Source organism: Parus major, chromosome 10 (assembly GCF_001522545.3).
Source record: "Parus major isolate Abel chromosome 10, Parus_major1.1, whole genome shotgun sequence".
Lineage (NCBI taxonomy): Eukaryota > Metazoa > Chordata > Aves > Passeriformes > Paridae > Parus > Parus major.
The window spans coordinates 756,917-780,853 of record NC_031779.1 but is presented as its reverse complement, the minus strand read 5'-3'; the positions used below and the strand labels follow the sequence as shown (position 1 = coordinate 780,853).

Sequence of the window (23,937 nt, the reverse complement as noted above, 5' to 3'; positions counted from 1 at the left end):
TCATCCTAACTCCTGTGTTCCTCCTCCTGTGGTGCCTCAGTAGCGTGGTCCATGATCTTCACTTCCCTTGGGCATCATCAGTAATGGATTCCCAAATGTCTCCTTTTCCCCATCCTTCTGGAAGTACAAACCAGGTTTCTCAGAAGATTTCCAAGGTCCAGCTGGGCTTTCAGAGTAGGCAGGTGATTTTGATCCCTTTCATTGTAGCTGCTCTTGGTCTGGAGAGTTGTGTCCCACTTGATGAATATTGGTATTTCAGGTAAATGGCATTTGTTGAGCAGGAGGAGGTGAGCACAGGAGTGCAGGTAACACATCTGGAAGAGAGATTTGCTTTAGCAGCTTCCCAGCAGATCAACTGGCAAGCAATTACAGCTCCAAATTAAACAGGAATTGCTTTCAAAGCCATCTCATGATCATGTGGTTGCTGATAAGTCTTGTCATGCATCCATCCTACAGGATAGCTCAAGGCCTGTTTCTAAAAGCAATTTTGAGGCATGACATCACTCAGGAAGTCTCTGTGGAGGCTTTAGGAAGCCAAGTGCTCTCCTCTGATCTTAGAAAAAAGTGGACAGGTGGTTTGCACATGCTGGGTGGGAAACCAGGCTTCAGCAGATGTTCCAAGTGCCTTCCCCAGCTGCTGAGAAATGAAGGCCAGGCCATGCCTAACCAAAACCACTTGGGCTGGTTGGGATCCTGCTGGTTTGTGCTCACCAGTGACACTTTTATGTGCAGGGGTGTCTGAGCAAGTGTTGGTCTGGAAACAGCTGGCTGGGCTCAGTGAGGTGATTGACCCTGAAGTACCAAAAGCCTGCATCTGTTGGCATGTGAACATATCCATCCTAAAGCATCCACAACCATCAGAGCTGTCATTTTATCTCTTGGGTTTTTCAAATCCACATGGGAATTTCTAGGGTTTTCCAGAGAGGTTGGCCAGGATTAATGGTATTGTACATCCCAAAGGTGGCTGTTGAGCTTTAGTGGTTCCCATCAACTGGTGGGGTTTTTTTCCCCACCTGCAAACAGGAGGGTTTTGGTGGATGGATGTAAAGAGAAAAAAGGTGAACAGGAGGGATCACTTGGATATTCCAACTTCTCTCTAACAATCTGTGAATGGAATGCTTAAGAAAGCAGGTCCTGGAGCACTTAGCCAGGGGTTTTTCTTTGCTGTGATCAATCCTTCCTTATAATAGTGGTCCATGTCAAAATGCTGATTTAATAGGATCAGCAAGGAATTTGGGAAGTGCTCAGATGAGGCAGTGAGGTGACGTTGCTCTGAGGATCTGGCTCCAGGTTTTGAGCTGGCTGAACATACAGCTTTACATCCTTTATTTTTTAATTTCCATGTGGCACTTGAGATTTGCCTTTCCTCCAAATCAAAGGACTGCCTTGTTGTCAGACCTCAGAAGTAGCCGGTGCCTGAGGCCACGTTTAAAGCACCGTGTCCTTCAGCATCCTCATGACCTGGTACAGCCTGGAGTCTCCTCCTGTCCCTTTTCCTCCTGTCTGAGATAACTTGGGGGCAGGCAGGGATGGGCATTCCAGGCCCCACATCCTTCCGTAGATTGCTTTTATTTTGTATGATGATTTCTACAAGACTGATAAAAAATTTTAGAATTTAAAAACCCCCAACAAACCACTAAAAACACACCAAGACAAAAGTATTTTGTTTGGATGCTGTCCATAAGGGGCTTCATGTCCCCCAGATACCACTGGAATGCTCCTTATCTCTGGAAATTGCTTGTCCTGATGTGTAGTTTGGTCAAGTATCTGTTTCCATCCCTCCAAGAGAGGATTTTGCTTCCTCTACTCCTTCCCTTTAGCCCTTCTGAAGCCAGGTGAGCATTTCTGGAGACCACAGCAGTTGTGCTCCATGGCAGCGGGAGCCAAATTGAGTGACTGATCTGTAATCAGGTCCCAGAGAATGATTCTGGGTCAACCAATCCATCCATCTGGGGCTGACATCCATCTTTGTGGCAAATAAGGAGTTTATTGCAAATTAGATTTGCTTTTTCTTTTCCTAATGGAATGATTGTGTGAATTTGAGGAGACAGAGTCAGCACCAGATATCATGGCCTCATGTCCTTCAGACCACCTCTGGTATCTAGAGATATCTGCAGACTCAAGGTTTCTGTGTGGGAGAGCTGGAAGCTGTTATTGTCCTGCTGACAATTTGTTCCTTTTGTGACTATTTGATCTTTGAGAGGTGCTTTAGTAAACAATGTCTGTCTAGCACCAGGGACTCATCCCATGGGAGTGAATGAAAACTGGAAAGAAAAAAGCAGCAGCTCGTTTTCTACCAGTGGGTTATTTTATGATCTCTTTTTTTTCATAGAACTGTGTTTTTATCTCCTCCTAACGCTGTCTGGTGTTTCAGGGATTCCTATGCAGTTGGCTGGAATGGCCGGATGGGGATGAGGCACAACAGGCTTGCCAGCCCTGGCACCTTCCTGGACAAAGATGGGATATTCGTCAATGCAACCAACAGCAAACTGCTGGAGAGGGCCCATGGCATCCTCATGTCAGTACCCAGGAGGGGATCTGGGCTTGCTCCTGGAGCATAATGAGCAGCATGGGAAGTTAGGGGAGTGTAAATAGCCAGGAGATAAAACTCTCAGGGCACCAAGTAGACTTGGAGGTGTTTCCCAGTTGGGTCAAAGCAACCCCAGTACATTTGGCATGTCTGATTTAACTTGTCTCATTCATTCAGAATGACAGACAAAGGAAGGAAGAGAAGGAACAAACCTGCTGGTCACACCAGTCTGGAGTTACAGCAGCCATGTAATGTTGTCACACCTTTAACATCATATCAAAGTTTCCATTGTAAATTACCTGGGCAGGTGATGTTGATGATTCACACTGCAGCCTCTTAGACGGTTCAGGGAGCATCCCAGGGTGGCTGGAATGAACATGGAGATTGGAAAGCAGGAGCCTGGTCAGTCATTTTGTGACTTGGCTTCTTTGCTCTTCCCAAATTCCCAGCGTGCCATCACTTCCAATGTAACCATTCCCATGACCTGGATCCATTTCCCCTCAGTCTGCAATATGCAGGGGCAGCCCCATTTCAGTGCCAGCTAGGGGCAGCAGCTGCTAGTGGGGTTTGGAGGGGCTGGTCTCATAAACTCCTCCATTCCACAGCTGCACTGTGGATTAACCTGAGCCATTTGTTATCTCCCCAGGCGAAATAAGAACTTCAAATCCAAACCCAGTCTCCCAAAGGTGAGTGGGAAGCAACCTTTTCCCCCTTGTGGTCTGTGGGTTAAGGCTGTAGCACAGTGATGTGATGCTGCTGAATATGAAGAAGACTATTGTGTCTACACCAAGACTTTGGTCAACTCAGCTCTGTTCAGGCCTCTTTAATTTATATAAACCCAAAGGTTTTCAGCCCTGATTTCTGCTGGGAAAGAGAAATAAGAGCACTTACATCCTCTTTGAAGCTGCTCTGGCTCCTTTTACCTCCTGAGGAGTACATACATGCTGGTGAAATTTAATAACCAAATCTCTCGAAACTAAAATGAGCAAGTAAGTGATGCAGGAGAGCTGATCACTTCCTGATAGACAACAACTTTGTTACTTTCCCTCTGTCTTGGCTACATTTATTATATTTTTAGAGGTACCAGGAGATCTGCTGTCCCTAAAAGAACAATGCTTTTTGTGGTCCTCACTGGTGCTGCATCTGGTCAGGAGCAGAGCACCAGGAAAGGACCATACATTTTTTACTCCTCTCTATGTCCATCTTGTACCTGGGGAGACACTGAAACAATTAATCAATGAACTGCTCATTAACAGTGAGGAGAATCATAAAATCCTGGAATGGTTTGTGTTGGAAAGGACCTTAAAGGTCATTCAGTTCTTCCCCCTGCCGTGGGCAGGGACACCATCCACTGTCCCAGGGTGATCCAGGGATCCAGGGGCAGCCACAGCTTCTCTGGGCCCAGGCTGCCCACCCTCACAGGGAAGCCATCCTTCAGCATTCCCTGTTGAGATTACATCAACTAATCTGCCTGTGAGGGTAAAGGAAGGATGTAGCAGATGGTGTGATGGTAACATCTGGGTTTTCTATGGATTCTCTCCTTTTTCTGCAGCACTTGCTGGATGTGAAGTCCCTGAAGCACCTCACAAACCTGACGCTGCACGACCGCATTACCAAATCTCTCCTCCACCTGCATAAGAAGAAAAAACCACCCAGCATCAGCGCCCAGTTCCAGGTGAGCCCTTTCCTTTGATGGAGCGAGGGGAAGCAGCTGCTCTAGGCACAGTCCTGCCCCATCCCCTGCAGCATTTAGGCCATGAATCCCACCGAGGGCATGAGGGAACTGGGAGACACAGCAGTATTTAAAGGGTGCAAATGGAGAGAAATAAGAGTGAGGATGGGGATGATAGGTGGGACATGAGGATGAGCTGCAGAGGGAGATGTTGGTGCATCCCTGTCCTCTGGTACCTCGTATTGTGGAGCTTTTTCTCCAAATCCAGAAACCACAAAATCACCAAACCACGTTTTTTGCAGTCTTTTTACTCTCATGCAGCATAATCTGTTCTGAGACAGAATGGGAGTTCTGATAGGGGCAGAAAGGTCAGATGAAAGGTCAGAACCCTGCTGCATTATCTCCAGGCAAGCAGGTGAATTCAGAGGAGGATCTTGTGTTGGCGGTGCAGTGTGCCAGTCAGCAATCCCTGGGCTTGGTGCAGGGAAAATAATTCTCCAAGGGCTTGGCAGTGCTGGGCTCACAGTTGGACTCAATGATCTTAAAGGTCTTTTCCAGCCTAAATGTGATTGTTCTATATGTGCATCACAGCTTGGAAACTGCTACAAGACATGTGCACGAGCAGCTGGTGATAATAGAAGGCAGCTTTTCACTTAGAATCTGGGTTCTAAGCAAGTCTGGGTTGGTTTTGACTTGTAATTTTGACTGCTCTGGGGTTTTTTTTGGAGATGTGGTTTATATTTAGAAAGTCTCAGTGTATAGGTGTGGGTAAGATTAAATCATGAAAAATACATGCACACATACATGTGTATCTATAATTTGCATAATGCACATCTGTATATTTATATATGTATATATATATATTTAGCCTTGCCTAATTTAATGGTATTCTGGTCAAAATTCATTCCTGCAGAGTTTAATTCATACCCATGGAGGGTTTGAAACAGGGATGTCTTGGAGAGAAAAGCCTTCCCAAAACCTATTTATGCTCCCTACAAAATTCTGAAAAGCTCTGGGAGGCACAATGGATGTTTTTTGTATACTTTCACAGCACATTCAAATCAAAGACTCCTAATTTCTTTGAGCACTTGTTAAAGAGCATCATTCTGAGGGATGAAGCAGCAGCATTGCTTTTTTTAATCAAGAGCAAACTAATAAAACTGCGGTGCACGGAACTGGGTCACAGGCAGGAAACACAAATGTTTCCTATCATGGTTTTTTTTTTGTGATGAAATGCTGCTTTGTGGCTAATGCCTCAACACCAGGCTTGCAGCTGCTCCATCTCCTATGGATTTCCATTATCCCTATACTTAGGGTAATCTATAGGGGAAATAGTGCCTGGGAGTGTGTGCCAGGATGGCTTTCAGGATGGAGAAGTAAAGCATACCAAAACTGTAGAGCTCCCCTTGACCCCACGTGCAGGTGGTGCCCTGGAGACCGGGGTGGAACAGTTCCTAAAAGGCTGAGTACAGGTGGAAAAGAAGTGGGTGGCTGGAAAGTTTTGCTGGCAGAGGGACAAAGGAGATGGGCACAGGGTTAATCCAGCGACCTCACGTGTCCTTTGCAGAGTCCCAGCCACCAGATGGCAGAGGGTGCCTGGACCATCTGCCTCACACAGGATGGGGGAATGGAAATACCCCCTCCTGTGGCTCCAGCACATCCCATTCCCACCATTTCCAGCGCTGGGAGCACTCTGCTCACTGGGCTTGCAGCAAAAGGGTTGAGCACCCCAGGATGCTGCAGTGTCACTGCTGGTTGAGAGCTCCCCATGGGCTTCTTTTGTGTAAAAAAGAGTCATTTCAGATTTTAAGAAAACCAGGAGCATGCCAGCAGAGGTCTGCCACGTCATGGTATTCCTGCTGCTCCCTGGGACAGCAGCAGCAATATTTGCATGAAGTTAATGTACATAACACAGCTGTGTCACACGTGCCTGGATCCATGCCTTGCTCCTTCCAAAATCCTGGAAGAAATCTTGTGAACAAAGTTTTCTAAACATGAAAGGCTTCCCATAAAGATGTCTTTGAAATTATCAGAAGGGGAAAAAGGCTTCCTGTGAGCTATCTGTGGGCAAAATGCTTCTTTGTAATACCACACCAGTTTATTAACTCCTGTATTCCAGGATTAATAACTCTGCTTACAGTAAATATAACAGGACATCCTTTAAGTGATTGAATTTTAAACTCTATTAAAATCTGGAGTAATGTGAATTCTATGAACGCTGTAGCACCTTACCAATGTCATGTTTGTAATGTGTTCAGCAATTAGAGATACCCAAAGTATTTATTAAAGCAAAAAAATGTGGCTGAGGAGCCTGGCCAGCACCGATGGACTCAGCACACTCTGGTTTCAGCCTGGTTTTATTCCAAGAGCTGATTCATCCCAAAAAGTCAAAGGTTTGCAAGGTGAAGGGATAACTCAGCATGACATCCCGCTGGAGCAGCTGGCTGTACAGTGATGCCAATGTAAATTCATTTTTATGGGAGAGACTTTTAATGGTGATGAGTAAAAAAGGGGAAATAGAAAAATGGAACCAGGAAACCTCTCGATTCTCAGTGATCCTTCAGTCAGGAGCAGGCCAGCACTGAAGTTCTTCTCTAGAAACAACCTCTGAAGTGTTCAGGGTTGCAGGCTTCAAAAATTATTGTAAATTCCCAGTTTTCCCTTGGCAAAACTTACATTAAGAACAATTCATTTTTAAGCCAACGGTAAAGTTTTGACAATTAAAAATCAGAAGTAAATCCTGCCTAGAGTCACTTTTGAGGAAGGGAAATTCAGTTTGTTTAAAGAACAATTAGTGGTTGTTTGGTGCCAGGTGTAAATTCTTGTCTTGGACCTCTCACTCATGGCAGGAAGAGGCTTGTGGTGTAGAGTGGGATGGGAATTTGGGCTCCAGGGGAGCCAGAGATCTGAAAATCCAGCCCAGCATTGTATTTATCTTTGGTTTCTTTGTTGGGGGCAAAGACAAAATCAGCCAAGTTGCTTCTACTAAAACACTCTTTTTGGTTAATAATTTCCCATGTGCCTCATTTGCTCACAATTAATTCTAGTTTATGTTTGTTTATGATTTAAACATTTGGATTTTCATATATTTTGTTCTCCTCTCCCTTCCCTGTGTCTCCTCTGTTGCAGGCATCCCTCAACAAACTGATGGAGACCCTTGGCCAAGCAGAGCCGTATTTTGTCAAGTGCATCCGATCCAACGCTGAGAAGGTAAATGCCATCCTGTGAGAGCAGTCCTGCTGGAAATCAGCTTGGGAATCTTTTGTCCATTTTTACAGGGAGTTAAATAGGAAAGAAAGCCTCGAATTGAGCTGGATTTAGAAGATTTGAGCAAGGGGAAGCATGGATTTATCACTTGGGTGTCACTCTTGATAAACTGCACTGGCTCTTATATTTGTAGAAATACGTGTATGCAAACATAGTATTTTAATTTATATGAAAAATAGATTTGTTTTAATCAATTTAATTTAATTAATTCAATTTAATAAAATTAATTTGACTCCTTTGAAGGTTCTGACCAGCCATAAGAGAGATTTATAGAACCATGAATTCACTTGTGCTGGGTCTGAGCTCTAAAGCTTCCTTAAAATAAAGTTTCCAGAAGTAAAAGCAGATACTTTTAGAATAAACTACATTGATCACACTGACTCATATTTCTTAAATTTGACTTTACATAATTGTGTCATGGACCAAGGACCCTCAGTTAAAAATGTAGGGATGCTTTGTGGATTAATCCTTCAGTTTTACCCAGGTTAAGCTTTTAAAGCTGAAGCTTTTTGCATTGGAGATTATTTAGTTGCTCAAAATCTCACCCATTAACTGTGCCCTTTGGTGTTATTCAATTCAAATGCAAAAAATCTTTTTTTATGGCTTTATTTCTCTAGTTAGCTGTTTGAAAGACTCAGAAGCAAACAGGATTCAATCCCAGTGGGATTAGTTCAGTTCCTGGGGACCCACATTTCCTCCCTGCTGTAGCATCACTGACAATGTGCGTGTCATGCACATGTGCTACGTCTGCTGAACCCTTTACCCATCCCCACACTTAAAAGTTTCAGTGAAAGGAAATATTTGCTCATCCTTGGTCTGCTTTTCCCCTTCCAGCTGCCCCTGCGGTTCAGCGACAGCCTGGTGCTCCGGCAGCTGCGCTACACGGGGATGCTGGAGACAGTGCGCATTCGCCAGTCAGGATACAGCTGCAAATACTCCTTCCAGGTTGAGTGCAATGGCCTTTGTCTTCCATCACCTTTAGCATCATTAACAGAGTTGTCTGAGTGTTGCTGGTTCATTTTTTATCAGGGTAATTCATTTGTAGCTCTTGGAAGGCAGTGGATGTAACAGGCTGTTCTCTGCCTGTGAGCCAATCTAGAGCTCAGGGAGGGCTGTGAGCCCCCTGCACCATGATTTTTGAACAAAATCAGTATTTTTTTGCAACATGGATTCCCTTTTTGAAAAAAGTGTCTGATTTGCACGTTCTCTTCTGCATCTGGAATTACTGAGAGCAGTGTTTGCCCTGTCATGTTGGCCGTGTCCCATCAGGAGGATGATTGGCATCCTCTGAACTGCTGGAGTTAGGCAGCTTTTCCTGTTTTCTTCTTTTCCATATGTTTGCCAGGTTTTGTGTACATGTCGGTCCTTTCATGCTTTGCTGGTGCTGATTGTTTTCCTGCCTGCAGCTGCTTTGGGGCAGACATCATGTTCTGCACAGCAGCTGTTCAGAAAAATAAAAAAACTCAAATATTTTTGTGCCAGGAGCAGGGATCCCAACCTTGCTTGGGAGGATCTATCCTCTAGCACCTCCTTCACTCTTTGAATCCTTACAGCAGTAATGGCTGGAGCATCTCAGAGATGTTTTGCAGATGTTGGTATCCGCCTTCCGTAGTGGCCCTTGCTGGGGATTTGGAGCATTTTTTCCTCAGAATGACCCTGTGGCTCCTGCAGAACCTCTCCTCCCACGCTGAAAAACGTCTGAACCTTGCTGGGTCCCTGCTTTGATGTCTTTCCATCAAACCACAAATGCTGGATGAAACTGAGTGTTCCCCAGTGCATAAAATGTTATCTGTCCTTCTGCTCACTCCAGAGGTCCCGTTTCATGTGGCCAGTGGAGCAAATCTGTAATTTATGGGAGAAAGAAGCAGCAGGACCCAACTAACCAAATCTTGGTGTTGCTTTTTTTTTTCCTTCTCAGGATTTTGTGAACCATTTCCATGTCCTTTTGCCACAAGGGATCAGCCCATCTAAGCACAATATCCAAGATTTCTTCAGGAAGATAAAACTCAATCTAGACAATTACCAAGTTGGAAGAACAATGGTAAATGTCCACCCTCAGCTCAGCATTTAAAACACAGATATAACATTTGCTTGTATTTCTGTCTGATAAATTAGTATCTATATATGGTTTTAGTTAATGAAACTATTTTTCTTCTGTCTACCAAAAATCAATGATTTAAATGAAACCTTTGATACTGTTAACATAGAACAGTAAGGAATAATACTGGTTTTTTATTGATTGTAATGAGGCAGCCTCAAAAACCTCATATCCTCCAAAATCTGTGTGTGTGTGTAGACTTGATATGATGGTCCTCATTTTGCCTTCCCTGAGGGGAAAGCTCTGTAATTTAGAGCTTAGACAGTCACAGGCTGTTGTGAAACGGCTGAAACCTGTTAGAGGTGCCTTCACAAAAATCAGCTCCTCAACTTTCCTGGGAGCACCCAGGACTCAGAAACCAAGAGGATTAAATCATTTGACTTGTGGTGTGGGAAGCTTTCCATGCTAGTGTTTTTGGGGTTGTTTTGGCCAGGTTTTCATGAAGGAGCGGGAGCGGCAGCTTCTGCAGGACCTGCTGCACCAGGAGGTGCTGCGGAGGATCACGCTGCTGCAGCGCTGGTTCCGCAGCCTGCTCTGCAGGAGGCAGTTCCTGAGCCTGCGGCACGCGGCCATCAGCATACAGGTGGGTGCTGGTGCTGGATTCCAGTGCAGATTACCATCCCCAAATCCCACAGACAGAGCCCCTGGGGAAATCAGGTCTCCTGTCCAAGGAAGGAGCTTGGCAGTCAGGATGCACTCCTACTGCCGTAATAATTTGGGAGTGGGGGGTGAGCTGGAGAGGTTGCATGAAGGCAGGTGCTGTCCCATCTTCACACAACACCCATTACAAGGAATCCCCTGCTGTGTTTGCAGAGATTTTGGCGTAGCTACCAGAGCCGAAAAAAAGGCAAACCATGCCCAGACCCTCTGGTTCTCAGCAAAGCCGCTGTCATCCTGCAGAGCCACTGGCGAGGTTTTGTGGAGCGCCGGAGGTTCCTGCAGATGCAGTTTGCAGCCCACCTCATCCAGAGCTGCTGGCGGGAACACACCAGGCGCCGGCACGCCGCGGCCACCAGCATCCAGGCAGCCTGGCGGGGACACCGCAGCCGGCAGGCGTACACAGCCCGCAGGAGCAGAGCCGTGTGCCTGCAGGCAGCCTGCCGGGGCTACCTGGCACGGCAAAGGTAACGCCCAGGAACCTTTTTGGTGATGTGTTTTGGTGATGCTCACAGAGGGAGGAAGGTGGTTGGTGTGAATCGAGGCACTGCAGTGACTTACACAGGGCAGGGTCCCCTTGTCACATCCATGACCCTCTCCCCACCTGCCCCGATCCTTTGTTTGCCCACACTTTCTAACAATTTAGCTGCACGTCCTGCTCTTGGAATAAGCAGAGCCTATTTCAGGTTGGAGCACGTAGGCAGTGCAAAGCCAAGGCTGTAAATAATCACAGGGGTTTTATTTTTCCCCTTGGCAGCAGCACCAGTTTAAGTAGCCTATTTTTAACTCAGATTGCCTCACCAGTGTGTTTGCTGTGCTGGCTCACAAGGACAAGGGATACCGGAGCCAGCCACTGCGGAGGGCACAGGCTTTCCAGCATGCCTTGGCTCTCTGGCTGGGGGATAGGTCACGATTCACTCTCCAGAGCTGCTGCCTGCAAGGTGGGGAGCACCTTAACGTCACTTGGAACATTTGGGAGCTGCAGAGAGCTCTTGGTGCTGGGCACAAGTCCCTGCTAGTTGTTCCAGCCGCAGTCCGGGAAGGATGGCGAAGATGGAGAAGCCAAGGGGGTGTGATGGGTTAAGCTTTTCTGGCTCCAACAGCTTATGAAGGAGCTAGACCAGGGATGGCTGGACCCACTGCCATCAGCATGAGGAGAGCTTTCAGGTGCGTTGGGGCAGCCCTTCGGTAGCAGAGATGGCAGAGGAGGAGAAAGTTTAAAACCAAACGTGCCTTGCCTTGTCTTGCACCAGATGTGCAAGGAGGGTCACTTGAGATGCTGGTGGTGGTGAAGTGATGGTTGTGGTGGTGATGAGACAACACTAGTGCAGTGCCTTGAAGGGTCCTGAGTGGTCACAGGGCTGAATATCCTGGTTTTCTGCTTTCTTCCAGGTTTAGAGCTTTGAAAGAGCAGCAATTAAAAGAGATGCATTTGGAGAATGGCCTGGCAGGTAGAGAAGAGGATGGACTGGAAGCAGATGTTTTGGAAATTAAGGGCTCTGACCCATCTAAGTGGGAGGACAGCTCATTTGAAGAGCGAGTGAGAGCTGTAGAACAGCATAAATCACTGATGGAGAATAATCGGGTGAATCACGTGGACCCGCTGGATACCTCCCTGTACAAAAGGCACGAGAGAGCCAGCAGCCAGAGCGGGATGGACACCGAGGAGGAGATCATCGTGAGAGAGAGGCCCAAGTCACTGGAGGATCTCAACCAGAAAAAAGTGGTTCGTGCAAAGAGGGAAAGCCGAAGGATGCGGGAACTGGAACAGGCGAAATTCAGTTTGGAGCTGCTCAAGGTCCGCTCCACGGGTGGGCTGTCACCTTCGGAAGAGCAGCGCTGGGCCACCGAGCTGGTGTCCGAGGCATTGCATTCCCCTCAGGGAACCCCGGAGAGTGAGAGCTCTCAAGGGAGCTTCGAGTTGTTAAGCAGTGAAGATACCTCAAATAGTAAACTCATTTCTTTAAGCTTAGACGAGCATGATGTACAGTCGTTTTCCACGGACTCCCTGCCCGGCAGTCCCCAGGCTCAGCTGCAGGAGAAGCCTTTCTGTGCAGCGGATGGGGACGATTTGTCCGGCTGCAGACAGACCCCAGCAGACACCGCGCTGCCCGATAACCTCACCAGGAGGGAGCATGGGGTCAGTGACCCCCAGGATGCTATAAAGGTTCACCCAAGAGAAACCCTCCTTTCCAGCAACCTCCCAACTTTCTATGTTCCACCACAAGACAATGTGAAGGTGAAGCTGGTGGAAAATAACCTGAGGAAGAAAGCAGTGGAAAGAGAGGAAAGGACAGTTATGTTCTCTGAGGTCGGGAAGGACTCTGAGCCAGACCAGGGCAAAGCCTTAGGAGAAGAGGAAGAGGAGAAACCCTCTTCCAAGAGAGAGGAACATGGGACAGTGACAGCAGCACGGGCCCTTTCTCCAGATTCTGTCATCAAAAGACTGGAAAAGCTCAACGTGGAGAAGGAGGAAAGGCAAAAGCAGCTTCAGCTGCAAAATGAGAGGGAGATGATGGAGCAGATCCGTCAGCAGAAGGAAATTCTGGAGAGACAGCGCAAAGCCTTCGAGCAGCAAGGGAGGGTAGAGGCTTTGCAGAGGACAGAGCAGAGCAGAGTGAAGGACCCTTCCCTCAAAGCAGCCAAAAAAGCAGACAGCCGGCCTCAGTCAGTCCTCATCCTGCACCCACAGAGCAGAGGGGAGCACTGCCCCACCCCAGGCGTGGCTCCAACCTCAGCAGTGGACATCAGGGGTCTCACTGTTGGGACCAGAGGAGGCTCTCCAGCCCACAGTGCCCCCAAAGACCGACCTGTCAGCATGTTTGTGGAGCGAACAGAAGGTGTGGAACCCCGCTGCCATTCCAAACCAGCTCTGGACCCCAAGGACCACCCGGGCAGCCATTTCTCAAGGACAGAACGCCTCCGGCAACCTCGGATGCCCAACCAGGCCACTGAGGAGATGAGGGCAAGCTCCATGTTCTTCACGCCAAAAGACAATCCCTTCGGCCTCCAGTGAGTAAAGAGACGGTGGGCTTTCTCCTAGGCTTTCTCCTAGGCTTTCTCCTAGGCTTTCTCCTAGGCTTTCTCCTAGACTTTCTCTTAGGCTTTTTCCTAGGCTTTCTCCTAGGCTGTCTCCATAGGCTTTCTCCATTGGCCCTTTGTTGTGCTAAGGACCTTATTGTACAAAGGGTCCAGAATGTTGTTTCTGGAGTCTGCACAAACCCCATAGTTAAACAAAGGGTTCTTGATCTTCTAGCAATACGGAGGTGGAGGTCAGAGGGAAAGGAAAAAGACCTGGAATACAATTTCTCAGTCTCCTACAACTTTATATAATCCAGGGAAGATAATCATGGACATTAGAAGGTGAAGAGAGTCAATAAACAGGCTCAATACTGTTTTTATTTACCCAACATGAACGGGAGTTTAGTTCTCAAGGTAAAACACAATGAATAAATTCTTAGGATTTTTGGGTAGTTGGAATAGAAATGACTCAATGAGGCAAAAAATCCAGGATTTTCCTTGTTTACCACATAAATAATATATCCAGCAAAGCCATGTGGACACTCTGACCATCGCAGATGAGAAAACACCAGCTCTCCAGAGTAAGTTTGGGAGTGAATGCTCTTTGGAGACTGTATCATTCACATATGTAATTAATTACACCTGTAATGGACTTATCAGTTGCTCAGTGCTCAACCTCGCTGCTGCTCCAGGGTCTGGAGATGACAGCAAGATCCTGGGACATTTGCTCCCACTCTTGTGTTGCTTAAGGTGCTTTGCTAATTTTGTGGTGTTTTTGGCCACATAGCTCAAAAAGGATCTCAGTCACCCCCCTCCTAAATCCTGCTGCACCCTTTCCAAGGCAACAGCTCCCAGTGAATGACTGCTGGTAACTCAAGGTACCTCCAAGTGTAGTGGTCTTGTGGTTTCTGTGCCATTGTAACAGAAAATTCCTGTTTAAAATTTATTTCCCTGGTTCATGCACAACATGAACAAGGAACAGGAAGAAAAAGACATTAAGAATTTTAATTTTTGCTCTGCAACAGAATAGTCACCCAAAGTACATATAGAATCCCAAAGTACAAAGGTACAATCCATAACCACCTTGCTGTATAAAGTTGACAGGCAGAATGTTTTCTCTTCTTGTCCTGTATTAAGTCCAATCCTGAAGAATTCCAAGCAATTCCAAAACCCCATGACCTCTGACTTGCAATTTAGTCTTGACTGCTTGGACTGTGTGCTCCCAGGAGCTGGGCTAGTGTGGTAGGAAGACTTTTGGGAGAGGATGAAAGATCTCTGTTCTGTTGTGTTTCAGCAGAGAGGCAAATCATCAGTGCCTTTCCAAGGGTGAACTAGCACGGAAGCCGTTTAAGATGCCGGGGTCTGGCAGAGGCGAGGTGAGTTGTGACTTGTTTATTTTTTCTTTCTGTTGGAAAGAGGGGGAAAATAACTTATTTTACCAGTTTTCCCTAAAAAGCTTCAAAGAAGTGAACTCTGAAGCACAAGGGCTGCTGGACATGGGTAGGGAGGGGGGATATGACAGCACAGTAACCTCCACACCTTCTTTTAAAATAAAAAGACTGTAGGAATAATTTGTAACAGTTCTGGATAAAAGGATCCCATGATCCTGATGGCAAACACTGTCCAACGCTGTCTTGTCTTGGTTTGGTTTAACGTCCGTTTGAGTAACACCCATGGTTGTCCATTTTCACCGTCCTGTCTTAGTTTTTGTTCTTCCTGGTCCTTTACTGTTTTCACCAGACACAATACTGCATCCCCTCCATGGGGTGCAGTGGCACTCAGAGACATCTTTAGGCTACATGGGTAGAATCTCCTTTTTACTTTAAAACCCTTCTTTTCGTTTTATTTTGTTTTATCCTTTGGTCAAGCAGGTGCCCAGACCGAGCCATAAAAAGAAAGCCCGCATGGCGCGGACGCGCTCCGATTTCTTGACTAGAGGTACTTTTGCTGATGGGGAGGGGGATACGGAGGAAGAGGATTTCGATGGCAGTTTTGAGTTCCTTCTCTCCTCTGAGCACCCTCCTCACACCGAGGCAGTGCCCGCAGCCCGCCTGGGGCAGGCCTGTTACAGTGACTCCGAAATGGTAATTGCGGAGCTGCGGGAGCCTTTCTTTGCTAACCTTAGCTGCGCTCATCCCTCTACTGCTTCTTTTCCCCACTCCCAAGGATGCTGTAGAGGGGTAAATTTGGAAAGCACAGCAGAAACTGAGGCAAAGTCACAGAATCGCAGAAGCACAGAATGGTTTGGATTGGAAGGGACTTCAAATCTCAATTCCAAATCCCTGCCATGGGCAGAGACACCTTCCACTAGACCAGGGTGCTCAGAGCTCCATCCAAACTCTATTTCTTGCTCCTGGGTTGATTAGATACCCACCGCACTTCCCGTAGTTTTCCTGGATCATTACAGCTTGTATTGCACAATTACCTATTTTGGGGGGTTTTAACCTCAATCCTCCCCTTGGAAACTTTTGACCTAAAAAAGATCTATATACATCTGTAAAGAAAATGAAAGTAAATATTGTCCAAAAAAAAACAACAGACAACAAAATTACATAAATCCTACACCTTCTTTTACTTTTGATTTTTTTATCCTTAGCCAGAATATCCAATGATTATTTGATCGTCAGTTATCAGAATGCTGACAGACCACAGCTCAGAGAAAGCAAAACCATGGAAACTGGGCAGTGAAAATGTAGCGAGAGCAAAATAGTGGGTTTAAAACAAGGACAACCAACCTAAAGTGTTTTTTCCAAGCACAGTGACAAGTATCCCTTAGCAGGTCTGACATGAGCCAGCACAGTGGAGCTTTTGCATCTCAGGCTTAATCTCCCACCCACATAAGCTGCTTTTGGAAAATCACAAACCGAGAGGTTTCAGGAGTGGAAGAGGCCAACAGATTCCAACCTGCTCATAATTTTTTTCCTGAGGTGGTGGAGATGTCTCCATAGGAGTGTGAATAAACACCAGGAATCATGTAGTGCCGTGAGAGTTTGGGTGGAGTGCTGGGTAGGGCTGCCATGTTCCTCTCCTCCAGCTGCAGTACAAGATGTGGAGCTGAGTATAAAACCAAAGAGAAAAGCATGAAACCCAAAGCCAGATATTTATTTTGTGCCACAGGATTGCTGTGGGTTCAGAAAACATCCCTTGTGATCCTGAAAGCTCCTTTTCCAAGAAAAGCAGGTGGCCAAGGAGGGCTTTTCATGACTTCTCTTTTAGGAGCTCTTATTATAAAGGATAATTTTTCCCAGGATAATTTCCTCACTGGAAGAGGGCAAATATTTACAAATTCCATAAATTTTTTTAAGCCTGCTCTTGATAAACTTGCTGGGGGTTGAGACAGGAATACTCAAAACCTGATTGAAAGACACATCTCTATGGACTGAGATAACCTGGCTGCTTCTCTATGCAAGTCCTTGCTTGAGGATTGGGAAAGGGAGAATTTTACGTAGTAAAATGTACTTTTTTTACATTGAATCGTAGGAACATTTAGGTTGGAAAAGATCACTAAGATTGTTGAGTCACAAACCCAGCACCACCTTGTTCATCACCAAACCATGGCCCCTGTGCCATGCCTGGAGTGCCTTGCTGTGCTCCTGCAGGCTGCCCACCTACAGAGGGAATTGTAGCTGTAGGAATCATTCCCTCTGGGCTGTGAAAAGTGCCGTGCTGCTGCTTGGCAAGCTCCACCTTTGGGAGCATCCTGGGTCACTGTACTCCTTGGAAGTGCTCCTTGGGACTCTGCTCACCTGGTTTAACAGCTCTCACCGCATGCGAGTAGCAGTAGGTGTCACCTCTCTCCTGTCTCTGCTGTGTCCCTCTTCTCTGCTCTCCAGCACTGGCTCTAACTGGTGGTCAGAACTTTCACCCCTGGTGTTTTAAGTTCTGCTTTCTAGGGCAGCACTACCCCTGACGCCGTGTGCTCCGCGCTGCCCTCCGTCTGTGTGTCCTGACAATGTGTCCAGTGTTTCCATCTGTATTTTGTATTGCAGGCTTGGGACCAGCCCTTGGGCTTAGGGCTTTTTTGAGGTCGGGATCATCACAAGTAGCAAAATTTAGGGACTGTTTATTTGGTATTTATTAGCAGAGCTCCGTTGGGTGTTGCAGATGGCAGAGCAGCCTGTGATAAAGCTGGAATGGTGCCTCTTGGGGTGTTTGGGGTCCCAACACAAAGATACAGAGGTTGATGTCTGTGAAGACACTTGATTGTGTCTTGTGAGAGTCACATGGAGGCGTCTGGCAGCCACCATGTGCAGGCTGGTTCCCATGCCAGTGAATAGCTCCTTCATACAGCTCCTGCCTCCAGCTATGACTTCCCAAAACAGCCTCTTGCCATGTCCTGCTCAGCAGCCGAGGCTGCTGGCTGCATGATCGAGAGATCACGTGCAGCCCCATGGAGCCCAGCACATGATGGCTCACCAGCTGCACTGCCTGCTTTGCCCATTTTTTTCTTGGCCATCAAGCCACTGGTCATGTACCCCAGCTGGTGAGTAGAGACCCACTGGAATCCAATGCTCCTGACCCACGTTCAGGGTATCCCAGAGCATCAGACACCCAGAGCATCTGCAGCCGGAGCTGGAACCCATGGGGCACCACTCCATGAAGTGGCTGCTGCAGATACAGTTGACTCTGAGGTTCTTTAAGGATTAAGGGCTTTCTGACAAGACTGAGATTCGAGTTTTTTGGCTGGTGAATAGCCAAGGATTAACCTACCTTGAAGTGAGACACAAGTGGAAGGAACAGCTCCTGGCTGTTCCTGTCAGCACATGTTAACACCACTTTTGTTTGGCACCTAAGCCTGAAGAGCTTTCCTGTAGCAGCTGCATAAATGGAAAGCCTTGCCTAGAGGAATCACACCAGAAATACCCTCTGGAAACATCCTTAGAGAGTGGGACCTGGATAATGAACCAGTTGCTTTGCTCCACCCTCCACACTAAAGCCATGAATTGACAAACTTGTGTCCAGGTACCTTCTACCAGCTGATCCCAAGTACAGCTGAAGAGTGAGCAATGAAAGAAGATCTCTTGTCCTAAGACATTCAGAGGGGTTTTCAGGAAATTTTTCCATGCAGCACACAGCTGCACACAGCTGCCTGCTGGGATAAGTCCCTTGGCCACAGTTACCTTATGGGAAACACAGGTTACTCTGTCAGAGGAAAAATACTTGGGGTACCTTCCTCATCCAGGAGACAACTTCAGGACCCCAGTTATTGCCATTTGCCTTCACAATGCTTTGTGGTGTTCCCTAGCAGGGGATTTTCTGGTGCAGATGCTCATCTTGACATCTGAGGAGGTTTCCCATCCTTTCCCTTCAGAGTTTCCTGGCAGAGAACCTCAAACAGAAGGATATTGTTCCAAAAATGCCTTTTAGTCTTTATTTACTAAAGCTGGAAACTCAAAAATTACTTGAAATTACTCAAGAACAAAACCATATTGTGTGGGCAAATATTTAACAGATAATTTTTAGAACAAGTAGTAGGTTTGGGCTGGATGGAGATAACTTTTATAAGTTCTTAATGGCTTTTTTCCCAGTATCCATCCACAGTTTCTATGTGATCATCACCTAGATATAAGAATGAAAGGAACAAAGTCTCTTTCATGGTTTAAGCAGTTCCTGACTTTCCCAGTGACGATTTTGCCTTGTGTGCTGCCATCTCCTGGCTGGAAGAGATGTTAGTCCAGGGTGGGGGGGAAGGGAATAAAACATGGAAAAAAAGTAAATATGGCACATGTGACCTCCCTGGAGCCTACTTGATATAGAATTTTATTTAAATATTTTTAACAGAAGTAGAATAATTTATTTAAAATATAGAGCATTCAGTTGAGACATTGAGATGATAGGAAAACTCCAAGGAGATATTTGACCATCATCTCCCAAATCCTTTCATACAACTGATTCTCCACTTTCCTCATGCTGAAAGTTTCTCCTCCAGGAGTCCAGCTCCCAAATCACAGCTGCAATTGGAAAATAGAACAAAAATTTAGATATTTTTAAAATATGATAAGTCCATTTCTGGGCTACTTCATGGGATCCTGTTAGGTTGAATTACTGTAAATTCATCCCACCCTTAAAAATGATCCAAGGACATTTTAAATGGTGGCAAAGGTGGAGATATTAAAGCTGAAAAATTTCTTTGTTAAAGGGTTCCTTTTGGTGTGTCCTTGGCATAAAGACTTGTGTCTTTATTTCTGTAAAGTGCTCAGCAAGAGCTGGAGGAGGAACTTCTGCTGGGACAGATCCAGGTGGTTGAAGGTTCCCTTGGGAAGTCCCTTCATTGTGTCTGATGGGACACTGGGTGGAGAGTTGGAATGCCTGGCTGAAAATGGTGGAAGATCTGTGCAGGATGAGCTGTAAGGACCCGTGGCTTGATGCAAACTGATTTTCATCACCAATTGCTGAAGGAAGAAGAAGGTTGGACCTGATTGGAGAGTTGGAGCAATGAAATGCCCCTCTTTATTAGGAGTCATTAAAATATTTCTCATGGGGCCTACCAGGACAGTGGGTTTTCACCTGTAGGCAAATAGAAATAAAGATGTAAGAGATGAAATAGCTGATCTTTTATAAGAAAAAAAAATCCAAACATCTGATACTCCAAGGGCTGTCTTATTTTTAAATGTTTCATGCAATGATTCCAAATCATTACAGACCGTGCAGCGATTCACCTCTGGGGAAGGCCAGGCCAAACTGCACAAAACCATGTCTCAAGGGGAGATTGGAAAGCTAGCAGCCACACAGAAGAATCTGACTCTGGATGGGAGGTAGGAATCGTGGCTGGAGATGACAGACAAGTCTTTCCTGTGTCCCTCTTGCTCTCCAACACCCTGTTGAGCCACCCAGGCTCCCCCTGCATCATGAGTTACCCATCCCACCTTTTCTACATGACCATGGACAGGCCCAGTCAGGTCTGGCTTGCACCACAAGTTTTGGTGACATGGACCCCATGTTCCATCCCAAAACACTGAATCCTGTGCATGAAACTGAAGTTTGAATGAGAAGCCACATTTCCCTGGTAGAAATTGTGTGGATTTATCTCCTCAGGAAGGTCCAGAAGACTGAGGTAGTTTTGGGTAGGAAGACCTTTCCTAGTTAAGCCAATTCCTCTTTCTATGACTTATTTCCAGGCCTCAACGAGCCAAGATGAGGTTTTGGGTGAAGGGAAAGCAGGGGGAGAAGAAGACCCCCCGGGAGAAGCTCGCTACCCAGTCTGAGCTGCTGGAGCTGTACGCAGAGCAGGAAGCCCCTGGCAGGGAGGCCGTTCCTGGCTTGCAGCTTGGCGAAGGTACGTGGTGGGGGGACACAGGACCAGTTGTAAGGAGAGAGAAGCTGGGTTTGGAAATTGGGCTATGTCCTTGCTGGTTCATGTCTCTTCATTCATGGATGGTGTCAACCCAGAGCGATGGCAAGTAGGTTAGGGGTGGGATCCATAACAGATCTCAAGGAATTCCATGTCACTAATCCTTCCAACCACCGTCTGGACATGGACAGATGTTTCCTCCCTTGAGGGAGGAGATAACCAAAGCAGAAATGACATTCAGTCTTCTTGTGAGTTCTACACAGTGCTTCTCTCCTCCACAGGTTTATTCTAATGCCTACCTCCCAGTTTTAGTGTCACAATTACTTTTTGTCTGGTCCTCAATCTCCTTCCCTCTTTTTGTTTATCACCAGTAGAGTTGGGTCCTCATCACCTGACTCCCCCACGGAGTCCTGAGCTGTCTGGCATCTACAGGAGGGAATTCAAGGAGAACAAGGAGCCCTCTCCCAAAGTGAAGCGTAAGCGCAGCGTCAAGATCAGCAACGTGGCTCTGGAGCCCGTGCAGTGGCAGAACGACTCCCTGCAGATCATAACCAGTGCCAGCGACCTGAAGAGCATGGATGAGTTTCTCCTGAAAAAGGTAACTCCTGCCCTCACTGCTCCATAAATCAGCACAGAGATCCAGGAGCAGACAGAGGCAATAAAGTAAAAATGATCCTGTGGGTAGCTGTAGTAATGCTAATAATTCACCTAAGGGTTCCAGGGCAGGTCTAGAGAAGTTTCTGGGTTTCATGCAGAAGAAGCCACCAGGTGATCATGGTGGAGCAGCTGCTTCTTAGTGCTGCTTCATCTCACATTAGCTCTGCTGCAGCAAAAGAGACATGGGTGCAAAAACCTCCTTGTTTTCCCAGATGAATGAGCTCGACAACGAGGATAGCAAGAAGGACACGCTGGTGGATGTTGTGTTCAAGAAAGCACTGAAGGAATTCCGACAAAACATCTTCAGTTTTTACTCCTCGGCATTGGCGGTAAGTGACCAGATGATGGGTGAGACTTCCACCTCCAGGAGAAACAGGATATTCTGGGTCCTCCTGGTGGTACAGGTGTTGCCAGGCCCTCCATTTCTGCTTTGTTTATCCCAAAGGATGGATGGGATGTGCTTCCTTTGTATTCAGTCCCACGATCAGAATTTGGACTAACTCTTCCTCGTGAGCCAGCTCTCAGCATATACTCGGTGATGATTTCTGATCCTCATTGCAGCTTTGCTCCCAACCAAAGAGGAGATGACAGAAAGTCCATAAACTCCAATTTGTTGCTCGAAGTGCCTGGAAACCTTTGTTACCTTTGCTAGTTGCGATGTCTGATTCTTTTTTCCTTCTCTTTATTGTACTTGGACTTTCCTCAAGCAGCTGGAAGCCAGTGTGGCTGAAGTAATTGTCTGGAGAAGAAAAAGTCTCCAGAAAAATCTGGGCTGTATAAAAATCACTTTTCTTTTTGCTTCTGTTTGCTTAAAAGATGGACGATGGGAAGAGCATCCGCTACAAGGACCTCTACGCCTTATTTGAGCAGATTCTGGAGAAGACCATGAGGCTTGAGCAGAGGGACTGGAGTGAGTCTCCGGTTAAAGTCTGGGTCAATACCTTCAAAGTCTTCCTGGATGAATATATGATAGAGTACAAACCCCTGGACTACACTACAGGGAAGGTACTCAGCACTTTTCATAACCCCCCTTGAAGGTTTGGGAACTGTCTTTGGGTTGTGCCTCTGTAGATGCCTGGGACCCTCCGTTGTCTTCTCTGCTTTGAGCTGAGCTGGACAAGGCAAGGTGTGACTCACTGGTTGTGTGTCACTGGGCTCAGCCAAGCCCAGATCACACCAGGCTGAGCTGGGCTTGGCCAATGCCAAGGATTAGATGTTATCTCCCGGGCAAAGCTGCAACCAACTGTGGATGGTTGGAAAGGCAGCTCCTGGTGCTTCTTCAGTTCTGGGGGTTTTTTTCAAACTTTGAGGCATGCTGAAAGAGATCCCTCTCAGGTCTCCTGACCACTTCCCAGGTGACCATACACACCACCATGGATTGGGTTGCAGGAGAAGGGGATGGAGGCAGTGGCTCAGGTCTGGGTACCGTTCTTAGAGCAGTAAGAGCCTGCACTGTGTCACAGACCTGATCTCACTCCCTGCTCTATATTGTCTGTGAGGCTGGCCTAGGGAGATGGTGTCTATTGTACAAATACCCCATCTCCTGGCTCTTCTGCTCCAAGTCCTCTCCAGCCTCCTCTGCAGGCAGGTTTTCTTCAGAGCAGGCTGAGCATCATGTTCCTTGTTGGTCACTGCTGGTGGGGTCAGAGCAGGAGCAGCAGCTATTCCCAGCTCCAAGATGAAGATAGGAGGAGCTGTCCAGGGAAATACCAAAACTGGAATGATCCATAGGAGAGTTTTCTAGAGTGACTCTTCTGAGGCTGCAGGTGCACTGGAGGATGGGGCTGGAAGGCACTGGACAATGTTAGATATGAGCCCTCTGTATCTTTACCTGTCAGAATTGCCCAAAAATTGAGTTAGATCTCTTTCCCTCACCAGGTGCCAAAAACAGAACGAAAGAAGAGAAGGAAAAAGGAAGCAGATGTGGTGAGTTAAGCCTGCACATTAAAAAAATCAATGTCCTTGGGGCCAGAATGTCAAGAGACCAGATTATGACACATCCTGGGCTGAGATCTGAACATCAGCCCTGAAAGGATGTGTGAAAAAAATGTTTAAGGTGGATTTGCTCTGCGTGATCAAGGATCACTTGGGTTGGCTCTGAAAACACGTCCCTCATTAGCCAAGACATAGATGTAATGTCCATGGTTGTTAGAAAAGGGCTGAGAGCAAAATAAAGTCTTGCTCCAGCTTTCTGCAGAAGTTTATAGTGTGTGTTTTACATCTCCAGAATCAGACATGGAGGACATTACATCTCCCATTTTCCTAAGGGATATGATGGTACTAGGAAGAGTGCAGGTGCAGAGCCAGAAAAATGGGCCACAGATGCATAGAAAATCTGCTTAACATGAAGAAGTTGACCTGCCAAGCTCAGTGAAGGAGTTTCCAACCTGTTTCCATGATGACCACCCCCTACAAGATGGATGTTGGTTTGGGTTGTCTATGGGGTTGCTGGGCTCAAAAAGAAACAGAAATACCAAATGAAAACAAGAACTGAAGTTGAGGAGCTGACTGTTTCCATCTTTCCATTTTGCAGCAGGCAAACACTAGCTCCCTTTTCTCACCACCCAAACTTTTTCCTCCAGGTGGAAGAGCACAATGGTCACATTTTCAAGGCGACCCAATACAGCATCCCCACATACTGTGAATATTGTTCCTCCTTGATCTGGATCATGGACAGGGCTTCTGTTTGTAAATGTAAGCACCCACCCTTTCTTAGATCCTTTTCTTGTGCTTCTGTCACAATG

At 46.6% G+C, this 23,937-nt stretch overlaps 1 protein-coding gene across 12 annotated transcripts in view; it reads left to right on the top strand.

Annotated features, from left to right (window-relative positions):
* Positions 1-23,937, top strand: part of MYO9A (myosin IXA) — a 171,949-nt gene that overhangs the window by 136,846 nt on the left and 11,166 nt on the right. For 3 of the 12 annotated variants that reach the window (XM_015639046.3, XM_015639043.3, XM_015639038.3), the window contains 18 exons: positions 2,375-2,518; positions 3,177-3,216; positions 4,083-4,205; positions 7,332-7,412; positions 8,304-8,414; positions 9,388-9,510; positions 10,001-10,150; positions 10,381-10,691; positions 11,617-13,236; positions 14,540-14,621; positions 15,114-15,329; positions 19,888-20,000; positions 20,364-20,521; positions 20,908-21,134; positions 21,406-21,522; positions 22,010-22,198; positions 23,072-23,119; positions 23,776-23,887. In XM_015639046.3, coding sequence (XP_015494532.1) covers positions 2,375-2,518; positions 3,177-3,216; positions 4,083-4,205; positions 7,332-7,412; positions 8,304-8,414; positions 9,388-9,510; positions 10,001-10,150; positions 10,381-10,691; positions 11,617-13,236; positions 14,540-14,621; positions 15,114-15,329; positions 19,888-20,000; positions 20,364-20,521; positions 20,908-21,134; positions 21,406-21,522; positions 22,010-22,198; positions 23,072-23,119; positions 23,776-23,887 — 3,965 coding nt within the window. The remainder of the gene's footprint in view (positions 1-2,374; positions 2,519-3,176; positions 3,217-4,082; positions 4,206-7,331; positions 7,413-8,303; positions 8,415-9,387; positions 9,511-10,000; positions 10,151-10,380; positions 10,692-11,616; positions 13,237-14,539; positions 14,622-15,113; positions 15,330-19,887; positions 20,001-20,363; positions 20,522-20,907; positions 21,135-21,405; positions 21,523-22,009; positions 22,199-23,071; positions 23,120-23,775; positions 23,888-23,937) is intronic. The other 9 variants (XM_015639044.3, XM_015639039.3, XM_015639045.3 and 6 more) reach the window with 7 other exon arrangements.